Source organism: Mandrillus leucophaeus, unplaced genomic scaffold (genome assembly GCF_000951045.1).
Source record: "Mandrillus leucophaeus isolate KB7577 unplaced genomic scaffold, Mleu.le_1.0 Scaffold38, whole genome shotgun sequence".
Classification (NCBI taxonomy): Eukaryota; Metazoa; Chordata; class Mammalia; order Primates; family Cercopithecidae; genus Mandrillus; species Mandrillus leucophaeus.
Window position 1 is genome coordinate 4,743,911 of NW_012104031.1, and position 17,142 is coordinate 4,761,052.

The following is a 17,142-nucleotide window of genomic DNA, read 5'->3' on the forward strand; positions in this document are numbered from 1 at the left end:
CACAGAGACTTATCCTAATGCTGTTGTGAAATACAATGCAAGGAAATCTGACTTGGGGCACAACTTGGGGCACATTCAGCTTAGATAATGGGGCCAGCATATGCACATGGGAGATACAAGTGAATTTATGCAAATAGGTATATATGTGTAAATAAACAGTAAAATCACCCATACAAGTGCTGAAGACATGGTAAGGGTTGATCAGAGAATAGTACAAATGAGCTAAGTTTTGAATACAGTTTTGAAAGAGGGATTCAGTCTTTCAGAACTTTCAGAAACAAGATTCTTTCAGAACCATGGCATACAGGGGAGAGGTGGGAAAGAGCCATGCAAAGGCCTAGAGACAATGGTGGATAGGCCATGCTTCATCTAGTCCAAGGAGGGCAGAGATATGCAAAAGAATGACAAAGCAAACAGACAAGGAGGCAATTGCCCGCATTGGGTACCTGAGAGGGGTTGGTGGCAGCTCTGCCAGCTTGGTGGCTGTGGGGTGGCTTGCTTGGTTCTTGGGAGTACTTTCTGGGGAGCCAATACTCTTCAAGGAGATGTTGTCTGAGTCCAAGGCCACTGCCTTGGCTTTGGCCTTCTCCTTTTCCCGATCTGTCTGATTGACAGGGGCTGGAGTGGTCCGCCCACTGGCTACCTTGGTAGGCTCCTTCAGTCTGGAAGGTGTAAGGCCTCCCTGCTTGGTGCTGAGGAGGCTGGGGTCAATGCTGCTGCTCACAGGGCGAGGTCCACCCCGCCCGCCGGTCACGCTCATAGAACTGGATTTGGCTGGCCGGGGCAGACTGCGGTACTGGATGTTAGAACGGGCTCCAGGAGCCAGGAATCCTGGCTCTGCACTGTTGGACACATCTAAGCTAGTCTTGCGCCCATTTACTGGCTTGACAGGGATGCCTGAGGACTTCTGGATCTTGCTGAGAGTGGCTGAACCACCGGTTTGCATGACGGTGGCTGTGCCTGTGGCAGGAGGAGGCTTCTTGTAGCCAAAGGATCCCGAAGTGGCGGGGCGAGCAATGCCTGAGGGGGGCTTCTTAGCATCACTCAGGCGGTCCCGACCAGCATCAGAGGAGGAGCGTTGGAGCCCAGTATTCTTCACTGCAAGCTTACCCTTGTCTGTAGCTTTGCCCTCAGGTTTGCCTGCAAGAGGACAGGAAATGAGATAAAAGCTGAAACTGAGCAGTATCTTAAAAAACCATCCTTTTCTTTCCCTCCATGGGTGAAGGGAACATTGTAGAATTTTAGAGGCCTAAATATGGGTAAACAGGTACAAGATAAGCTGATAAAGTTTCTTGTCTGAAAGACTCTGGCTGGGAGGTGTGGGGAGGCTAGGAATTTTTTTTTGTTTTGCTCCCAGAGTAGAATGGTCCATTTTGAATAAAATGGCAGAGGCAAACACAAAGATGATCAAGAATATCCATCTAACAACTGGTTGTGGAAGGGGAAAAAAAAAAGGAGGGGAAGCAAATGGAATAGAGTGTGACAGTATCTCTTGGTAATTAGAGACTTGAGGAAAATGTTGATTAAGGCTAAAAGTTACCCAAGGGGCCAACTTTGGGGCACTATAACTCTCTTGCTGTAGCCACTTTATTTATTGTTTTCTTAGGATCTTCCTGAGATGTCAAGCAATATCTTATGAAGATAAGTACCTCGAGTGACTAACTTGGGAGAAAGAAGAAAGCATTGGAAGTGTTTGGAAGGAGGTCAAACTAGTCTCTAAACATAATATACTCCCTCCTGCACCTCATATTAATTGGGATTTTGGCCCAGTCACTTAACCTCTTTGAGTTTCTGTTTCTTCCACATTTGTAAAATGGAAATAATAACACCCATCTTTCCTAACTCACAGGACTGTTTTTAGACCAGATAAGATAATGTATGTTAAAGCACTATGCACATGTTTGCTATCATCCTATGGGTTAATGACCACTAAGAAGAGGAGCAACCAAAGAACTAGGTCTTTACCCTTGTACCTTCTTTTATCCCAGGCTCACCTGCGACTTTGAGGGCACTCTGGGCAGTGTGAGTGATGGGGGAAGTTACAGCCACAGGTGGGGTCTTGCCCTTCTTCAGTGAACCAGGGTGTCCCAGGCTGATGGGCTTTTTCAGTTCTCCACCCTTGGATGAATCATCACAGCTCTCAGGCCGCTCCCTCCGCCACTTAGAAGTCCCAGGTTCCATCTTCAGGCTACCACTGTCGTACTCCAGTTTTTTAGGGGCCTTCTCCTCTGACTCACTAAACCAGCTCAGCCCACTTTCTGCCAGTGAGCGCTTCTCTGAGTCTGTGCGTAGCTAAAGAAAAGAGAAAAAGGCAGGGTGAGATATTTATATGCAAATGGGGGACTGGATAGCTGACAGGATTGATTTTAGTTAGTACCTGGCTCTGCTCATCCCAGAGTATTACGTCAACTGAGGGTTTCTACCTATACCCCTAGGGTTTCCAACAACAGATGGCATGTATCTCTGGGTTTCTTTTTCTTCTCCAGTTGGAATAGCTCTTACATGTATCACTCTAGATTGGTGTAGGCACTAAGTATAGACAATATGACAACATCTGATGTCTTGTGAGTAGCCTTAGCTTTTTTTTGGGAGAGGGTGGGGGCAGCTCTAAAATGACCTGGCCAAAGGCCTATGAGAACCAATCCCTTGGAGTGGGTGTGTATGTGCAACCCCATACACAGACAATGCCGTTTGCCCTGTGGTTCATCTTGAGATGGCAGTTTGGATGTTTGCAAACTCACGTACCACTATTGTTGAGTTCCTGCGAGAAGCAGTGGGAGTAGTTGGGAGGGAGTTGAGTGAGGAGCTAGCATTGAATTCTTCTGAACTGAGATTGTCTGAGGCATCGCTGAGTCCACTGCTGATGGAGCTGCTTTCATCCCAGCTACAGGACAGGAGAGATGAAGGTTAGTGGTTAAAACAGAAGCCCAGGCAAAAAATAAATGTTTCACATTGATGCAAGAATGACTCTGTACCAGTATTTAGGCTAGCCCAAAGGAGAAAACCTGGGGGTTTATCCTGGGTTTGCCAGCAACTCAAAGTGTGACTTAAACTGCCTTGTAATTTGGTGATGTTCTTTTACAAAAGGAAGAGACTCTGTCTTTATCTGGCAAGAGAAAACGTTGTATCTCCTTAACAGAAAGGTATATTATAAAGGCAAGGTAATTTTTGGATTAATCTAGTTATACAAACCAATTTCCTCTCCTTGTAAACAACCTCCATTCTTAAAATTACCATATCTTTGTTCATTTTTAGATGTGTTCTGCATCTATTCTCCCCTTCCTTTTCTAAAAATGTCTATAACTGGTAATGAGGCCCAGAAAAAGATTTCTCTTTTCTAGAACCTCTTAGACTTTTATCATTTCTCGTTGCGCCTCCGTTTATGCAGTTCACCCTATCCTGGGATCAGGTCCTGCTTCTAAACAGAACATTCTGTCTTCTGGTAAGTGAACCAAATTTAAGGTGCTGAGGCCATGTAGAGAGGCCAAATTTGTGCTGAATGGATTCATTTCTCTGCCAATTGCTTGGAATATCAGGTTTGTGGTATTAGGGAGATACTACTGTTAAACATCTTTATCTGTAAACATCTGTATCCAAGAATGCTATTTCATGCACTAAGTGAACTTACTGCAACCTCCATGTCTTTGTAGCTTGAGCTCTACAACATTCCTTTGGCTGTTATTTTTTTTTTTGAGACGGAGTCTTGCTCCGTCGCCCAGGCTGGAATGCACTGGCGCAATTACGGCTTGCTGCAACCTCTTTTTCCCAGGTGCAAGCAATTCTCCTGCTTCAGCCTCTAGAGTAGCTGGGATTACAGGCACCCACCACCACACCCAGCTACTCTTTTTTTTTTTTTTAAGTAGAGACAGGGTTTCACCATGTTGGCCAGGCTCCTCTCGAACCCCTGACCTCAAGTGATCCACCCGCCTCGGCCTCCCAAAGTGCTGGGATTATAGGCCTGAGCCACCGTGCCTGGCCTGGCTGTTCATTTTTGGGCTTAACAAGTTTCCGTCAGAAAGTTTACCCTTAACCTCAAAACTAAATAGCCTCCTCTACCATTTATATTAATTTCCTCTTATTCTATCTTTGTTTGCTATTCACGTTTCTTTTCAATCACACGCATTGTTTTCTAAGCTCAAATTCTGTCTCCTATAAACTTTCTTCAAAGGTCCTGTTTTCCAAGTCTTTCCAATTCCTTTTGGACCTTAAAAATTTCTTCAGATTTCACTCAAGTTTTAGAGCCTAAAACTGAACACAGAAGTTCAGTAAGACTGCTATACAGGAGTAGCTGTGCCGGTAGGAATTAACTTCTAAATCCTTGTTATCTGTGTTCGGAGTAGGTTTGTTTATCAGCTTTGCATATGTGCAAGGACTAAAAGGCTGAAGACTTTTTTGTGTGAATTAGCTGGTATCTGAAAAAAATTTTCTTTTTGATTTATTTTGAGTTTCATATCATGGAACAAAAATCAGACATACAAGTCATCTAAGTGGTTGGCCCAGATCTCAGTTGGCTCTCTCTAATTCATGTGCTGGGAATAGGAAAGTGGGTGGTTTGGACATTTTGGCTTTGTTGCTCTGTAGTGATTTATCCAAATACATTGAGAAAGAGCAAAGAAAGCATGGGGATTAGAACACACTACAGAGTTCTTTAAATTTTACGACTATGAAATATAGCCATTATTGAATGACAATCAACCTCCTCCCCGCTTCCCCTCCTGATATATGTTAAATCTCACATTTGTCCTGGGCTAAGATGTCGTACCCCCTCACTTTGTAGAGAAGGAATACTGAGGAAAGATCAATGCTGATTTTATGGTCCTATCAGCTCTTCTGGGTCAAGATAAGATCTCTGGCAAGCAAGCAAACAATTCTCAGCATGTTCTCTAAGTCAAAGACAGAGGAAGCTTGTAGCACTGAATCTTTCATCTGAGATTAATTATTGGTAATCAAGGTTGTGAGGCAAAGAAAGCTCTTATGGAAGGACCCTTGCAAAAAGAGGATTGCTGCAGCTCAGAAATCCAAAAGAAACCTTCCTTTGCCCCACATTTATGGAAAGTTTAATAATGAAATGGGGGAGGGGGATTTATATTCTAGGAGAGCATTTGGGTCCTCCTTGCTCAAAAGACATTCCTTCCCAAGTTCTTTTCCTGTAGTGAGGAAGTGTAAGCCTAGAATTACCAAGGAAGCTTGGCTACAGGATATAAATACTTCCTAGCAAAATTCTTTTGCAAGTTCTGAAGAAAAGGAAAATTCTGTTGTCATGACACGAAAGTTAAGCATCTCCAGTGGAGATGCTCCTTTGAAGACAGCATAGTTTCTTTCTTTCTTTTTGAGACAGTCTCACTGTGTCACCCGGGCTAGAGGGCAGTGGCACAATCTCAGCTCACTGCAGCCTTCGCCTCCCAGGTTCAAGTGATTCTTGTGCCTCAGCCTCCCGAGTAGCTGGGATTACAGGTATGCAATTATTTGTATTTTTCACCATGTTCGCCAGGCAGGTCTCCAACTCCTGGCCTCAAGTGATCCACCCACCTCGGTCTCCAACTCCTGGCCTCAAATGATCCACCCGCCTCCGCCTTCCAAAGTGCTGGGATTACAGGTGTGAGCCACTGCGCCCAGCCCTCTTTCTTTAAAAAACAACAACAACAAAAACCCACTATTACATTTGAATGACTTGGAAAAAAAAAAAAAGTTAAAGAGTGACAGAGCAAGACCTTTTGTCAAAAAAAAAAAAAGGCTGGGTGCAAAACTCCTCCTTGAAGCCAGGTGTTCAAGACCAGCCTGGGCAACAAAACAAGACCTCTGTTGCTACAAATAAAACAAAACAAAAGAAATAATACATGCTGTAGTAAGGATCTACATATTATATAAATATAAAGGAAAAAGGAAAAGTGCTCCTTTTTTTGCCCTCCCATTTTTACTTCTAAGGTAACTATTCTTAACAGTTTTTTGTGCATCCTTCAAAAATATCCCTATGCATATATCTTCTAGCTGTTTGCTCTCTGGATCTGCTGAATAGCTGACATTATAGGACCACACTTCATTATCCTGGAGATTCTCTATACCTGACTTAAACTGGAACCTCAGTCTTCCTCTTTGTTGGTTTACTCCTTGTTTCAGTGAAGTACCTTTCCTCTTCCAGTAGGTTTCTGAAAAGGGGTGCTTAGGAAGTAAACTTTGTAAGACCTTACATATCATAAAATATCTTTATTCTATCTTTACACGTGAGATGTTTGGGTAGCCACAGAATTCTAAGCTCAAAATATCTTCTTTCAGATTCTAAAGGCATTGTTCTATGTCTGTTTCTATTGTTGCCCTTCTGATTCTTTGTCCTTGTATGTGACCTGTTTCTTTGTCTCCCCTCTGGAACTTTTAGCATCTTCTTGTGCACTGAAACATCACTAATGATGTGCCTTGGTGTGGGACTTTTTTTATCCTTGTGTTGGGTACTTTACCAGATGCTTTAAATCTAGAAACTCATTACCTTCAGTTTTGAGAAATTTTATCAAAAATTTTTTGACGATTTTCTCTTTATTTTTCAGTTCTGTCTTCTAGGGTGTTTGTAATTCAGTTAATAGATTTTTTGCCTGATTTTCTACATTTCTCTCTTATTTTCTAGCACCATTAAAAAAAAAAAACTCCATTTTTTTTTTTTGAGATGGCGTCTTGCTCTGTCACCCAGGCTAGAGTGCAGTGGTGCGACCTGGGCTCACTGCAACCTCCGCCTCCTGAGTTCAAGAGATTCTCCTGCCTCAGCCTCCCAAGTAGCTGGGATTACAGGCACGTGCCACCACTCCTGGCCAATTTTTTGTATTTTTAGTAGAGATGGGGTTTCACCGTGTTAGCCATAATGGTCTTGATCTCCTGACCTCGTGATCTGCCCGCCTCAGCCTCCCAAAGTGCTGGGATTACAGGCGTGAGCCAGTGCGCCCGGCCTTTTTTATTTTTATTTTTTATTTTTTTGTAGAGTCAGGGTCTCCTTATGTTGCCCAGGCTGGTCTCAAGTGATCCTCCCACCTTGGGCTCCTAAAGTGCTGGGATCACCGGCTTGGGCCACTCTGCCTGGCTGCTAAACTCTACTTTTTGAGCAATGGCTTCAATTTTATCTTCCATCCTTTCTATTAAGTTTTTCATTTCTTCTATCACACACATATATATAGATATACACACATAAATATATAGACATATATATATACACACATAAATGTACGTATGGTTATTGAATATATGTATATATATATTTTTTGAGACAGGATCTTGCATTCTCGCCCAGGCTAGAGTGTGGTGATGCACCATAGTTCACTGCACCTCAAATTCCTGGGCTCAAGCAATCTTTCTGCTTCAGTTTCCCGAGTAGCTGGGATTATAGGCATGTGCTACCATGCCCAGCTAACTTTAACATTTTTGTAGAGACAGAGTCTCACTATGTTGTTCAGGCTGGTCTCAAACTCCTGGCTTCAAGCGATCTTCCCTCCTCAGCCTTCCAAAGTCCTGGGATTATAGGTGCGAGCCACTACGTCCAGGCTTCTACCATATTTTAAATTTTCAAGGCTTCTTTAAAAAAAATTTAAACAGCACACTGTTCTTTCTTTCAAGGATACAATCTCTTTTTCAACTCTCGGAGACATTCATTCACTCATTCATTTGGAGGGGCAAGTTTCCAATGGCCTTGCATAGTTTCTGGTTCCAAGTTGCTTTGTTCTGTTAGTACTGGCAGGACTTCATGTTATAGACCTTCTGAAATGTGTGATGAAGCTTGGATGTTTGCTATTATGGAAGACTGCAACATTCATTGTAAGTTATTGAGAACCTTTGTGCACATGCAGTGGGACTTGTCAACTATGGCTTCAGTATAGGGAGATGAGATTGGACTGATTCATTTAAGCTTTTTCTTGTGAGTTGGTCACCTTTCCTAGAGGTGAATCTTCCAAACTCCAGCCTGAAGCATGTAAGACCAGCATTCTGAAAGCTGAGTTCGAGAAGAGCCTGGAGCTTTCAACATTCAATATGCAAAGCTTCATTTATACCCCTCTCTCTTTAGTTCAAAATCTATGCCCTCGCTTGTGTCGGGAGTCCACCAGTCCAGAGGCTACCTGTTTTACTCTCTTCAGAAAATAAGTCTCCAGTCTTCTGTTAATGGAGGGAAAGGGCTCCCACTCTGGGAGCAGATGGAGCAGAATCTGAGAGTCTAAGTGTTTCTTACATACATTTTCAACCAGTCCTCTTGTTTTTAGACTTAACTCTTCCACCTATTAAAGCTACCTGATGCCACCAATTACGAAGCTTTTTGAGGATTCTGGGGTGCAAATTGAGTTGCTGCCCCACTTCCTCCACTGCTGGCTCAGGATTCAACTTTAAGTCTGATCTATCAGTTCATACTTGCCAGTCTGATTTCCAGCTTCCCATGATCTCATCACTATTATCTCTTTCTTCTCCTGTTCTTTGTTTTTGTGGTTTTATGACTTATGAAAAGAAAAACCCTTTTTTGTCATTTAACTTTTGTGGTAGTTGTGAAATATGTGAAATACATCCTCAGTGACTCTTTTGGATCAGATATCCTGGTGGTAGCCTTCAAATAGAGAGAGGTGAGGAGACATTAGCTTTGGAGTTCCAAAGTCAAATTACACAGAGGCAGAAGAAACCATCTAGACAATTTTTTTTTTTTTTCCAGACAGGGTCTTGCTATGTTGCCCAGGCTGGTCATGAACTCCTGGGCTCAAGTGATCCTCTTGCCTCAGCCTCCCAAAGAGCTGGGATTACAGGCATGAGCCACTGCACCTGGGCTAGATGATATTTTTTGAAGACTCAAGAGCTGTGGGAGAAAAAAGACTGGATGGACACTGTCCATCCTGAAACATATGACTGGTTAAAGTGTAAGAATAGAATATCTTTAGAAGAGTTTGCAAATTTTATCAGTTCATGAGTCAGAGTACTGCAAAGCAACTGCCTGGTCACTCAAGATAGAAGGCAGAAAGGAAGGCAGCTTAAATATGGCACCAAAAAGAACAAAGTAAAGAGGACAGGGCTCAGAGTTATGGAGGGCTACTGCATCTGTTGTTTGGCAGAAAGAATTTCTTTGCTCACTCTAAGCTGGATTTTGCTGTCTCCCTCCCGTTTCTCTTTATATTTGTTTCTCACATAGATCTCAAGTACAGAAAAGAGAGTTGGGCAACAACAAGCTAGGCCTAAATTCACGAGGACATGAAAACAACAAAGAATGCAGAGACCTCAATATCCCCGTATAATCTAATCTACAAATCCAAACAACTACACACAGGCAACTGATGTATGAGAGAAATGGTGTCAAAAGTTTTTATCTGAAGCGAGTTCTTATAAGAACCATGGCACTTTGTCATTTTCATCTACCCCCAGAACAGAAGAGGAAATGAGTCTGAATGAGCATATGAGAGATTGAGTCAGATATAAACAGGACAATGAAAATGAAGAACCTTGTCAACAGATATTTCAAGGGAGCTATAACAGATTATAGAGGTAAATTAAAGAACTTTCTCCATGGCATACTTATTTTCCCATTTACTATTCTCCTCATATCATCTAGTCTACCCTCCAAAATTTACACGTCTCATTCCCTATTTCCACTAAAAAGCATCAACTTTTCCCCCTCATTGCTCTATCAAAAACTTAGGTATGTCTTCAACTCCTTTTTCTTCCCTTTCCTCATCAAGATTGTAATACATCATTGATTGTATTACCACTTTCCTCTCAAATCTATCTCTTTCTTTAACTTTCCCCTGCCTTAGCTTTAATGTCCTCTCACTTGAGCCACTGTGAAAGACTTCTTATCAGCTCTACTCTGTATAGATCCTCCCTCCCTCTAACGTGCACTAAATATAATCAGAAGCCTCATTACCCAAAAGTGTGGCACTTAGCAAAACCTTCATTAGCTCTCTGTTACTGATATGATAAAATAAAAATTCTACAGCCTGGCTGGGCATGGTGACTTACATCTGTAATCCTAGCACTTTGGGAGGCTGAGGAGGGAGGACTGCTTAAGGCCAGGAGTTTGAGACCAGTCTGGGCAACATAGTGAGACCCTGTCTCTCTATATTTTTAAAAAATATTCTACAGCCCGTTTATCAAGATTATCCATGAGCCATCATTAATGTAGTATAGTGATTAAGAGCACAGATGCTGGAGCCAGACTACCTGAGTTCAATCCCTATAAACTCTGCCTAGGGCTAAATTCAACTTCAATCGAGCAAACAGTCATCAAGCTCCTAGTATTTATAATGCATGGTGTCAGTTGCTATGGGCATTCAAAATAAGTGGCTATCCAGAATGAGCCCATAACCCAAGGGTGGAGAAAGGTGTATAAATGAAATAAATCCCTGACAGAGGGATAGACAACATACACAAAGCAATACAGAGGAAGAAATGATTTCATCTCCAATAAAATCCAGAAATATGACTTTACCATGTTAGAATACTGAGAAACATAATGTTTTATCCACTTTTCTCCACTCCCATCCCACTCCTACTTCCTATGTTCCCTATGATTCCTATTAGGTGCCCAGCTCTTTTGCCTAATTTTCTTTTAGAAATACAGGCCTGCATGAGGAGCCAGTCCTCGCATCACTATGCAGTCTAGATCAAATACCAAGTCTTCCATGAGGCTTTCCATGATCCTCCTTGCCAGAAAAATCTCATTCTCTTTTTTGTGTTTCTACAGACATACCTACATTTCTATTAGAGTGGTCTGCCTTGAAATAGTTATGTCCACACATCTTTTCATGAGACCATATTTCCCTGAAGGTTAGGATTAAATCTTATGCTGCTTTGTACCCCTCATACAATATCTTGTATACAGTGGGCACTCACTCATTGCTTATATGAAAACAAGAATGCATAACTTCAGGAAAAAGGTTATGATGTTGGGGCTGCTATTTATATATTCTCCAATAATAACTAGTAATTTATTTATAAAGGTAATCCTTGCTTTGGGGTTGGGGGAATTTATTAACATTCTCTTTTCAGAACATTCAGTACTCTGCTGAAATTCCCTATCTATACAAAAATGTACTTCACCTTTTATACTGGATCCTTAAACATATTTATAAAAAGGATTTTACAGTCCTTATCTGTTAGTTTCAACATATGGCTCATCTGTGGATCTGCTTCTATTGACTATTTTTTCCCTCAGTCATATTTTTTCTGCTTCTTCCTGAGTCTTGTAACTTTTTATTTTATGCCAGATGTTGTGTGTAAAAGTGTGGCAATAGGTATATCCAGAAAAGGACATGTCCTTTCCGCTGTTAGGCTGCTAGGATTGAGAGCTGAGTCAGTCTAGCCTGTCATATAGAGCCAGGTTTGGGCTCTGTTATAGGTCAGTTCATCAATTTTTTTTTTTTTTCCAGACAAACTCTCGCTCTTGTTCCCCAGGCTGGAGTGCAATGGCGTGATCTCGGCTCACTGCAACCTCCGCCTCCTGGGTTCAAGCAATTCTTCTGCCTCAGTGTCCCAAGTAGCTGGGATTACAGACGCCTGCCACCACACCTGACCAATTTTTGTATTTTAAGTAGAAACAGGGTTTCACCATGTTGGCCAGGCTGGTCTCGAACTCCTGACCTCAGGTGATCTGCCCGCCTGGTCCCCCAAATCACCAAATGTTTTGAGGGCAAGATCGGGACTGTCCTTTCAGTAAGACTTAAGATCTGAGCATAGTGAGTCCCCAGAGATCTCTCTATGCCATCCAGCCCAGCTGCCAGCTTTGGGCTGCTGTGGAGTTCTCTGCACTCTTGGTGAGCCACTTTTGTACATTCAGTGAAGGATCTTTGTGCTTTGGAGGGGGTCTTTCTCTACCCTCCTACCCTGTTCTCAGGTTCCACTGTACTGTACTGTTGCTGTATAGTCAGTGAAGGCCCTGTGCACATTGGGTGGGGGCAGGGATCTTTCTCAGATTTCTGTCCTGCCCTTAGCCATCAGCTTGCTGCCACTGTGTACTCAGTGAAGGCCTCATGAGAACGACTTAGGGGTAGGTGGGTACTTATTTGCTCTATCATTAGGGCTCCTTATGGCCAGCCTACATGTGGCCTTCAGAAGTTTGTATGAAGTTCAGCTATTTTCTCCTCATCCTCATCTATGGTGGGTTTGCTCCTCTTAGCCATACCCCAGGAGGAAAACAGTCATGTATACCATCTCTCCTAGGAATGGCTCTTCTCTTTCTGGAATTTAGTTCAATTAGAATACTTTGCATCCTTAGATATCTGTATTTTTTAAAAGTTATGTTTGTTGCTTATCCAGGTTAGCCTTGCTGTTAGGATGAGAGTGATAGTGTAGGACACTATACCATTCCCTTCAATAAATTAGCCCCTTGAGTGCTCTTAGAATAAATAAAGCCCTTCATCTAGGGCTGTTAAGAATGGCAACTGATTCCTTCTCTTGTTTTCTTGCCCACTTCCTAGCATTGATACCATAGTCTAAGGAACACTCTGGTGCACCCATCTCCTCTGTAGGATGAAAAGAGGGACTGTGAAGAGGCCAGCTCAAATGAACACTGCTCTGTTTGTGTCTGTGCAGACACGTGGCAATGCATGGGGCAGGAAATACTCCTCCCCTCTGGGAAAAGCACCAACACTAACGTCGTTCTTGGCTAGGATTGGCCACCCCTCCCAGACTTCTCTCACACCGTCTGCTCCCCACATTTTAGGCCCAGCTATTCCATGGAACTTGAATAGCCAAGGGAGCCTGCAGGCAGCCAGAGGGCCAAGGGTGTGGGCTAACTAACTGGAAGAGTGGACCAGCTTGTGACTACATAGGAAAAAATCCTTATTGCTTCTGTAGCACAGCATGGTTCTTAAAAGTCAGACTAGAACACTGAGTCTGTTCTTCTGTCCGGAATATATATGCCTTGCGAATCAGTAACTAAGTTTCTCTATTTACTACTTAATGCATAAGAGCTGTGTACATGGAACTCTACTTTCTCTTCTGAGTGGAGAAATATCTGCAGTACAATAGGCTGGTTTTAAGAGCTGAGAGGTTTTTTTTTTTTCTTTTTCTTCTCTTATAATTATTTTTACTCCCAGTACAGTTTATGGAATTGGAAGCCTAGGGGATACCTAGGACTTCCTGCTTCATCATATAGGAAAGAGAAGAACTAACTTTATCATCTAAACTGGAAACAGGTTCCAAGACAGCAGGAAGCTGTTTGGCCACAAAATGTAACCTACTTCATGGAAACAAATCCCCAAATCAATCATGAAAAGAAGACAGACTCAGAGTTGGAGGGCTTTTCAGTCCCCATCACTATACCAACTAGGTATGCACTGTATTCTATCAAATATACAAACATCAAATGGGGCAGAAGGGTAAAAGAGTATCAATAATCACAACTCTTGATATTGGCTCACTTGCTAGAGTTGATGGGTGGTGACCTAGGTTAGGCAGTGAAATAGACAACAGTGACAAAGTGTGAATTAGACCCAGGGACTGAGAGTAATCTGATAGTCCAGGTAAGTAGGAGGCTAGCAAATGTGATGAGCCCAGTTCTAGGTTTGCCAAGGGCTAGAATGTCTATGGATCGAAATAAAAAGAAGATTTTTCATAATGCAAGTGTTTTAGATAAGGCTGTCATTAGATGGTTCTGCAGCCAGGGATATCTCATGACTTTTGCCCCCGATACTCAAATTATTCTTGATATTTTAAGGAGACAGGGCAAAGAGCACATAAAGCTGGAACTGTAATCAGTCCAAGTTAGAATTAAATACATACAGACTCAAAACTAATCTGTCCTCTTGAGGAGGCTAACCTTATTGGCTAGAAATGGACTGAGCTGACCTCAAAGAATACACTACTATAGACAAGAATACATTCCTAATATTTGCTCTAGTCTTGAAATGTTCCATAGTTTTCTTGGAACTACACCAGATTAAAGCTAAGGTATAGCTTCCCTTGCTCGCTACTTTAAGAATACTCTTGCTATCTATAATAAAATGTATTATGTTAAACCATATGAAATTGCCAATCTTATAGTTAAAAAATTGGTCAAACCTGGGCACTTTCATATGATTCAACATCAAATATATTTATTTTTGTGTTTGGTCTATGCTTTAGTACTTGTTTGCTACAAAACTGTGGTCATGGATTCTAAACTCTTTTTCTTTTTTCTTTTTTTTGTTGAGACAAGACTTTGTCACCCAGGCCGGAGTGCAGTGGTGTGATCTCAGCTTACTGCAGCCTTGACCTCCCAGGTTCAAGTGATCCTCCTGCTTCAGCCCCACAAGTGTGGGACTACAAGTGTGCACCACGGTGCCTAGCTAATTTTTTTATTTTTTATAGAGACAGGGTTTCACCATGTTGCCCAGGCTGGTCCCAAACTACTGAGTTCAAATGATCTGCCCACCTTGGCCTCCCAAAATGCTAGGATTACAGGTGTGAGCCACCATGCCTGGAGTTAAACTCCTTTTTTTTTTTTCTGAGATGGAGTTTCACTCTTGTTGCCCAGGCTGAAGTGCAATGGCAAGATCTTGGTTCACCACAACCTCTGCCTCCCACGTCCAAGTGATTCGCCTGCCTCAGCCTCCAGAGTAGCTGGGACTACAGGTGTGTGCCACCATGCCTGGCTAGTTTTTGTATTTTTAGTAGAGATGGGGTTTCACCATGTTGGCCAGGCTTGTCTCGAACTCCTGACCTCAGGTGATCCACCTGCCTTGGCCTCCCAAAGTGCTGGGATTACAGGCATGAGCCACCATGCCCAGCTGACTTAAACTCTTAATAGGAGAGACCAAGTTACAGAATCCAAGTCAAATGGAAGAAATGACAACCTGTCCCACTCTAAGACTAGTTTGGTACATCTGAACAAGGGAATATGTTTTAGACTTTCCTCAATCCAAAGTTCCAAACATATCCCATTCTGCACTGGTCTTTTATGCTTTTCTTCAGACCCATTCCTGGGGTGAGCCACTCAGTTCATAATCCATACTTCCCTAAAGGTCACTCAGATAGTCATGGAGATGTGATTCCTAATGAGAAAATTAGCAAGTGATGTTCCATCTCTGGTCCCTGTAGCAAGTGGACTCCTTTGTTAAGATGTTAGTGACCTACATTTGTGTTAATACGGTAGCCACTAGCCATATGTAGCTAATGAGTACTTGAAATGTGGCTAGTCCCAATTGAGATGTGGAGTAAGGTTTCAAAGACTTAGTAGAAAAGAAGAATATAAGATATCTTAATTATCTTGATAATTTCTATATTAGTTACATATTAACATAATATTTTAAATACACTGGGTTAAGTAAGGCATATTACAATTAATTTTACCTGTTTTACTTTTTATTTTTATTTTTTTTTGAGACGGAGTCTCGCGCTGTCACCCAGGCTGGAGTGCAATGGCGCAATCTCGGCTCACTGCAACCTCCACCTCCTGGGTTCAAACAATTCTCCTGCCTCAGCCTCCCGAGTAGCTGGGATTACAGGTGGCCACCACCACTCCCAGCTAATTTTTGTATTTTTAGTAGAGATGGGGTTTCACCATGTTGGCCAGGCTGGTCTCAAACTCCTGACCTTGTGATCCACCCGCCTCAGCCTCCCAAAGTGCTGGGATTACAGGCGTGAGCCACCATGCCCGGTCCTTGTTTAACTTTTTAAAATGTTTCCACTATAACATTTTAAAATACATATGTGGTTCGGGCACGGTGGCTCACGTCTGTAATCCCAGCGCTTTGGGAGGCCGAGGCGGGTGGATCACGAGGTCAGGAGATCGAGACCATCCTGGCTAACATGGTGAAACCCCGTCTCTACTAAAAATACAAAAGTTAGCTGGATGTGGTGGTGCATGCCTGTAATCCCAGCTACTCGGGAGGCTGAGGCAGGATAACTGCTTGAATCAGGAGACAGAGGTTGCAGTGAGCCGAGATCACGCCACTGCACTCCAGCCTGGCGACATGGCGAGACTCCGTCTCAAAAACAAAAAACCAAAAAAAACCAAAAAACAAAAAAAACAAAAAAAGTATGTGGCTTGCAGTAGATTTCTGTTGAAAAGCGCTGTCCTAAACAGGAAACTTTTGGTCAATGAAATGTCCACTTTAAAGAGCTGGAGTTCTTTAGCTGCTACAGTAGTTACATTTGGTCCATGATCTGAAAAAGCTACATTTTGCAGTTAAACTTCAGCTGATCCCTTTGATGGCAACAAATGTGGTAACATTTTTAGGTGCAAACACTGAATTATGAGCCATAGTCCTCGGAGACCATTCAAGAGGTTAAAGAGGATAAGTGATTTTTTAAAAAAGAGAATAGAAGAGTCAGAGTGAAATTGGGCAATTTTGTGATGCTCAGTTTTGAAAATGAATCAAGACCATCTAGAGAAACCAACACTCTGTTCAAGTACTGCCAAAGTTCTTAAAGTCAGCAACCTCTCCTACTCCTCAGCCCCATGTGGCGCTAGAGAACTCCAAGAGCAAGGGGGAGTACAGTGTCTGCTTCATTACATGTCTGTGGTTTGGCAGCGATCACAGCAAACTAGCTTGACCTGGCCAACCAAGCCAGGCAATGGGAGGAAAGGATGAATCGCACAGAGTGAGAGATTTAGAGGCAGAGAGGGTGGGGCAGAGAAGAAGCCAATGTAAATTTTTTCGAGTTAAGGGTTTGCCAAGTCTTAATCAAGGGTAAAAATCACCAAGAAGAAAGGACTGTAAAGAACAAGGTAATCAGAGTCTTATATGAAATTGGAGGATATGTACAATTAGGAAAATTTATTTGGCCCCTTAATATATTGGCAGTAAGCACTACAATTCCAGTCCTATAAGAAAACAAATGGTTTCAATAACTTTTAAAAGACATTTCCTAAACTCTAGTTTCAATCACAGAACTATCTGATTAATTTGTTCAGTTCTCAAATGCTGAGGCTAGTTTAATGAAGGGACCATAGCTAGGGAAGCCCAAATTCAGATTTAAATCCTACAGACTGGTTACATGGCGTTATTAAAAAAGCAGAAAAAATTGTCATCACAATTTTGGAGACTACCATTTTAGAGTATCTGTTGCAACACCTAGGTAATGAATTCTTACTCAAACCCAGCTGGGAAGATTATGAAGATTTTTTTTTTTTTTTGAGACGGAGTCTCGCTCTGTCACCCAAGCTGGAGTGCAGTGGCCGGATCTCAGCTCACTGCAAGCTCCACCTCCCGGGTT

The 17,142-nt window shown here is 42.4% G+C and overlaps 1 protein-coding gene across 2 annotated transcripts in view; it reads right to left on the reverse strand.

The window, feature by feature from the left end:
* Positions 1-17,142, reverse strand: part of LOC105547114 (neuron navigator 1) — a 181,426-nt gene that overhangs the window by 37,679 nt on the left and 126,605 nt on the right. For both annotated transcript variants that reach the window (XM_011990543.1, XM_011990545.1), the window contains 3 exons: positions 2,746-2,884; positions 1,995-2,292; positions 447-1,140 (listed from right to left, as the gene is read on the reverse strand). In XM_011990543.1, coding sequence (XP_011845933.1) covers positions 447-1,140; positions 1,995-2,292; positions 2,746-2,884 — 1,131 coding nt within the window. The remainder of the gene's footprint in view (positions 1-446; positions 1,141-1,994; positions 2,293-2,745; positions 2,885-17,142) is intronic.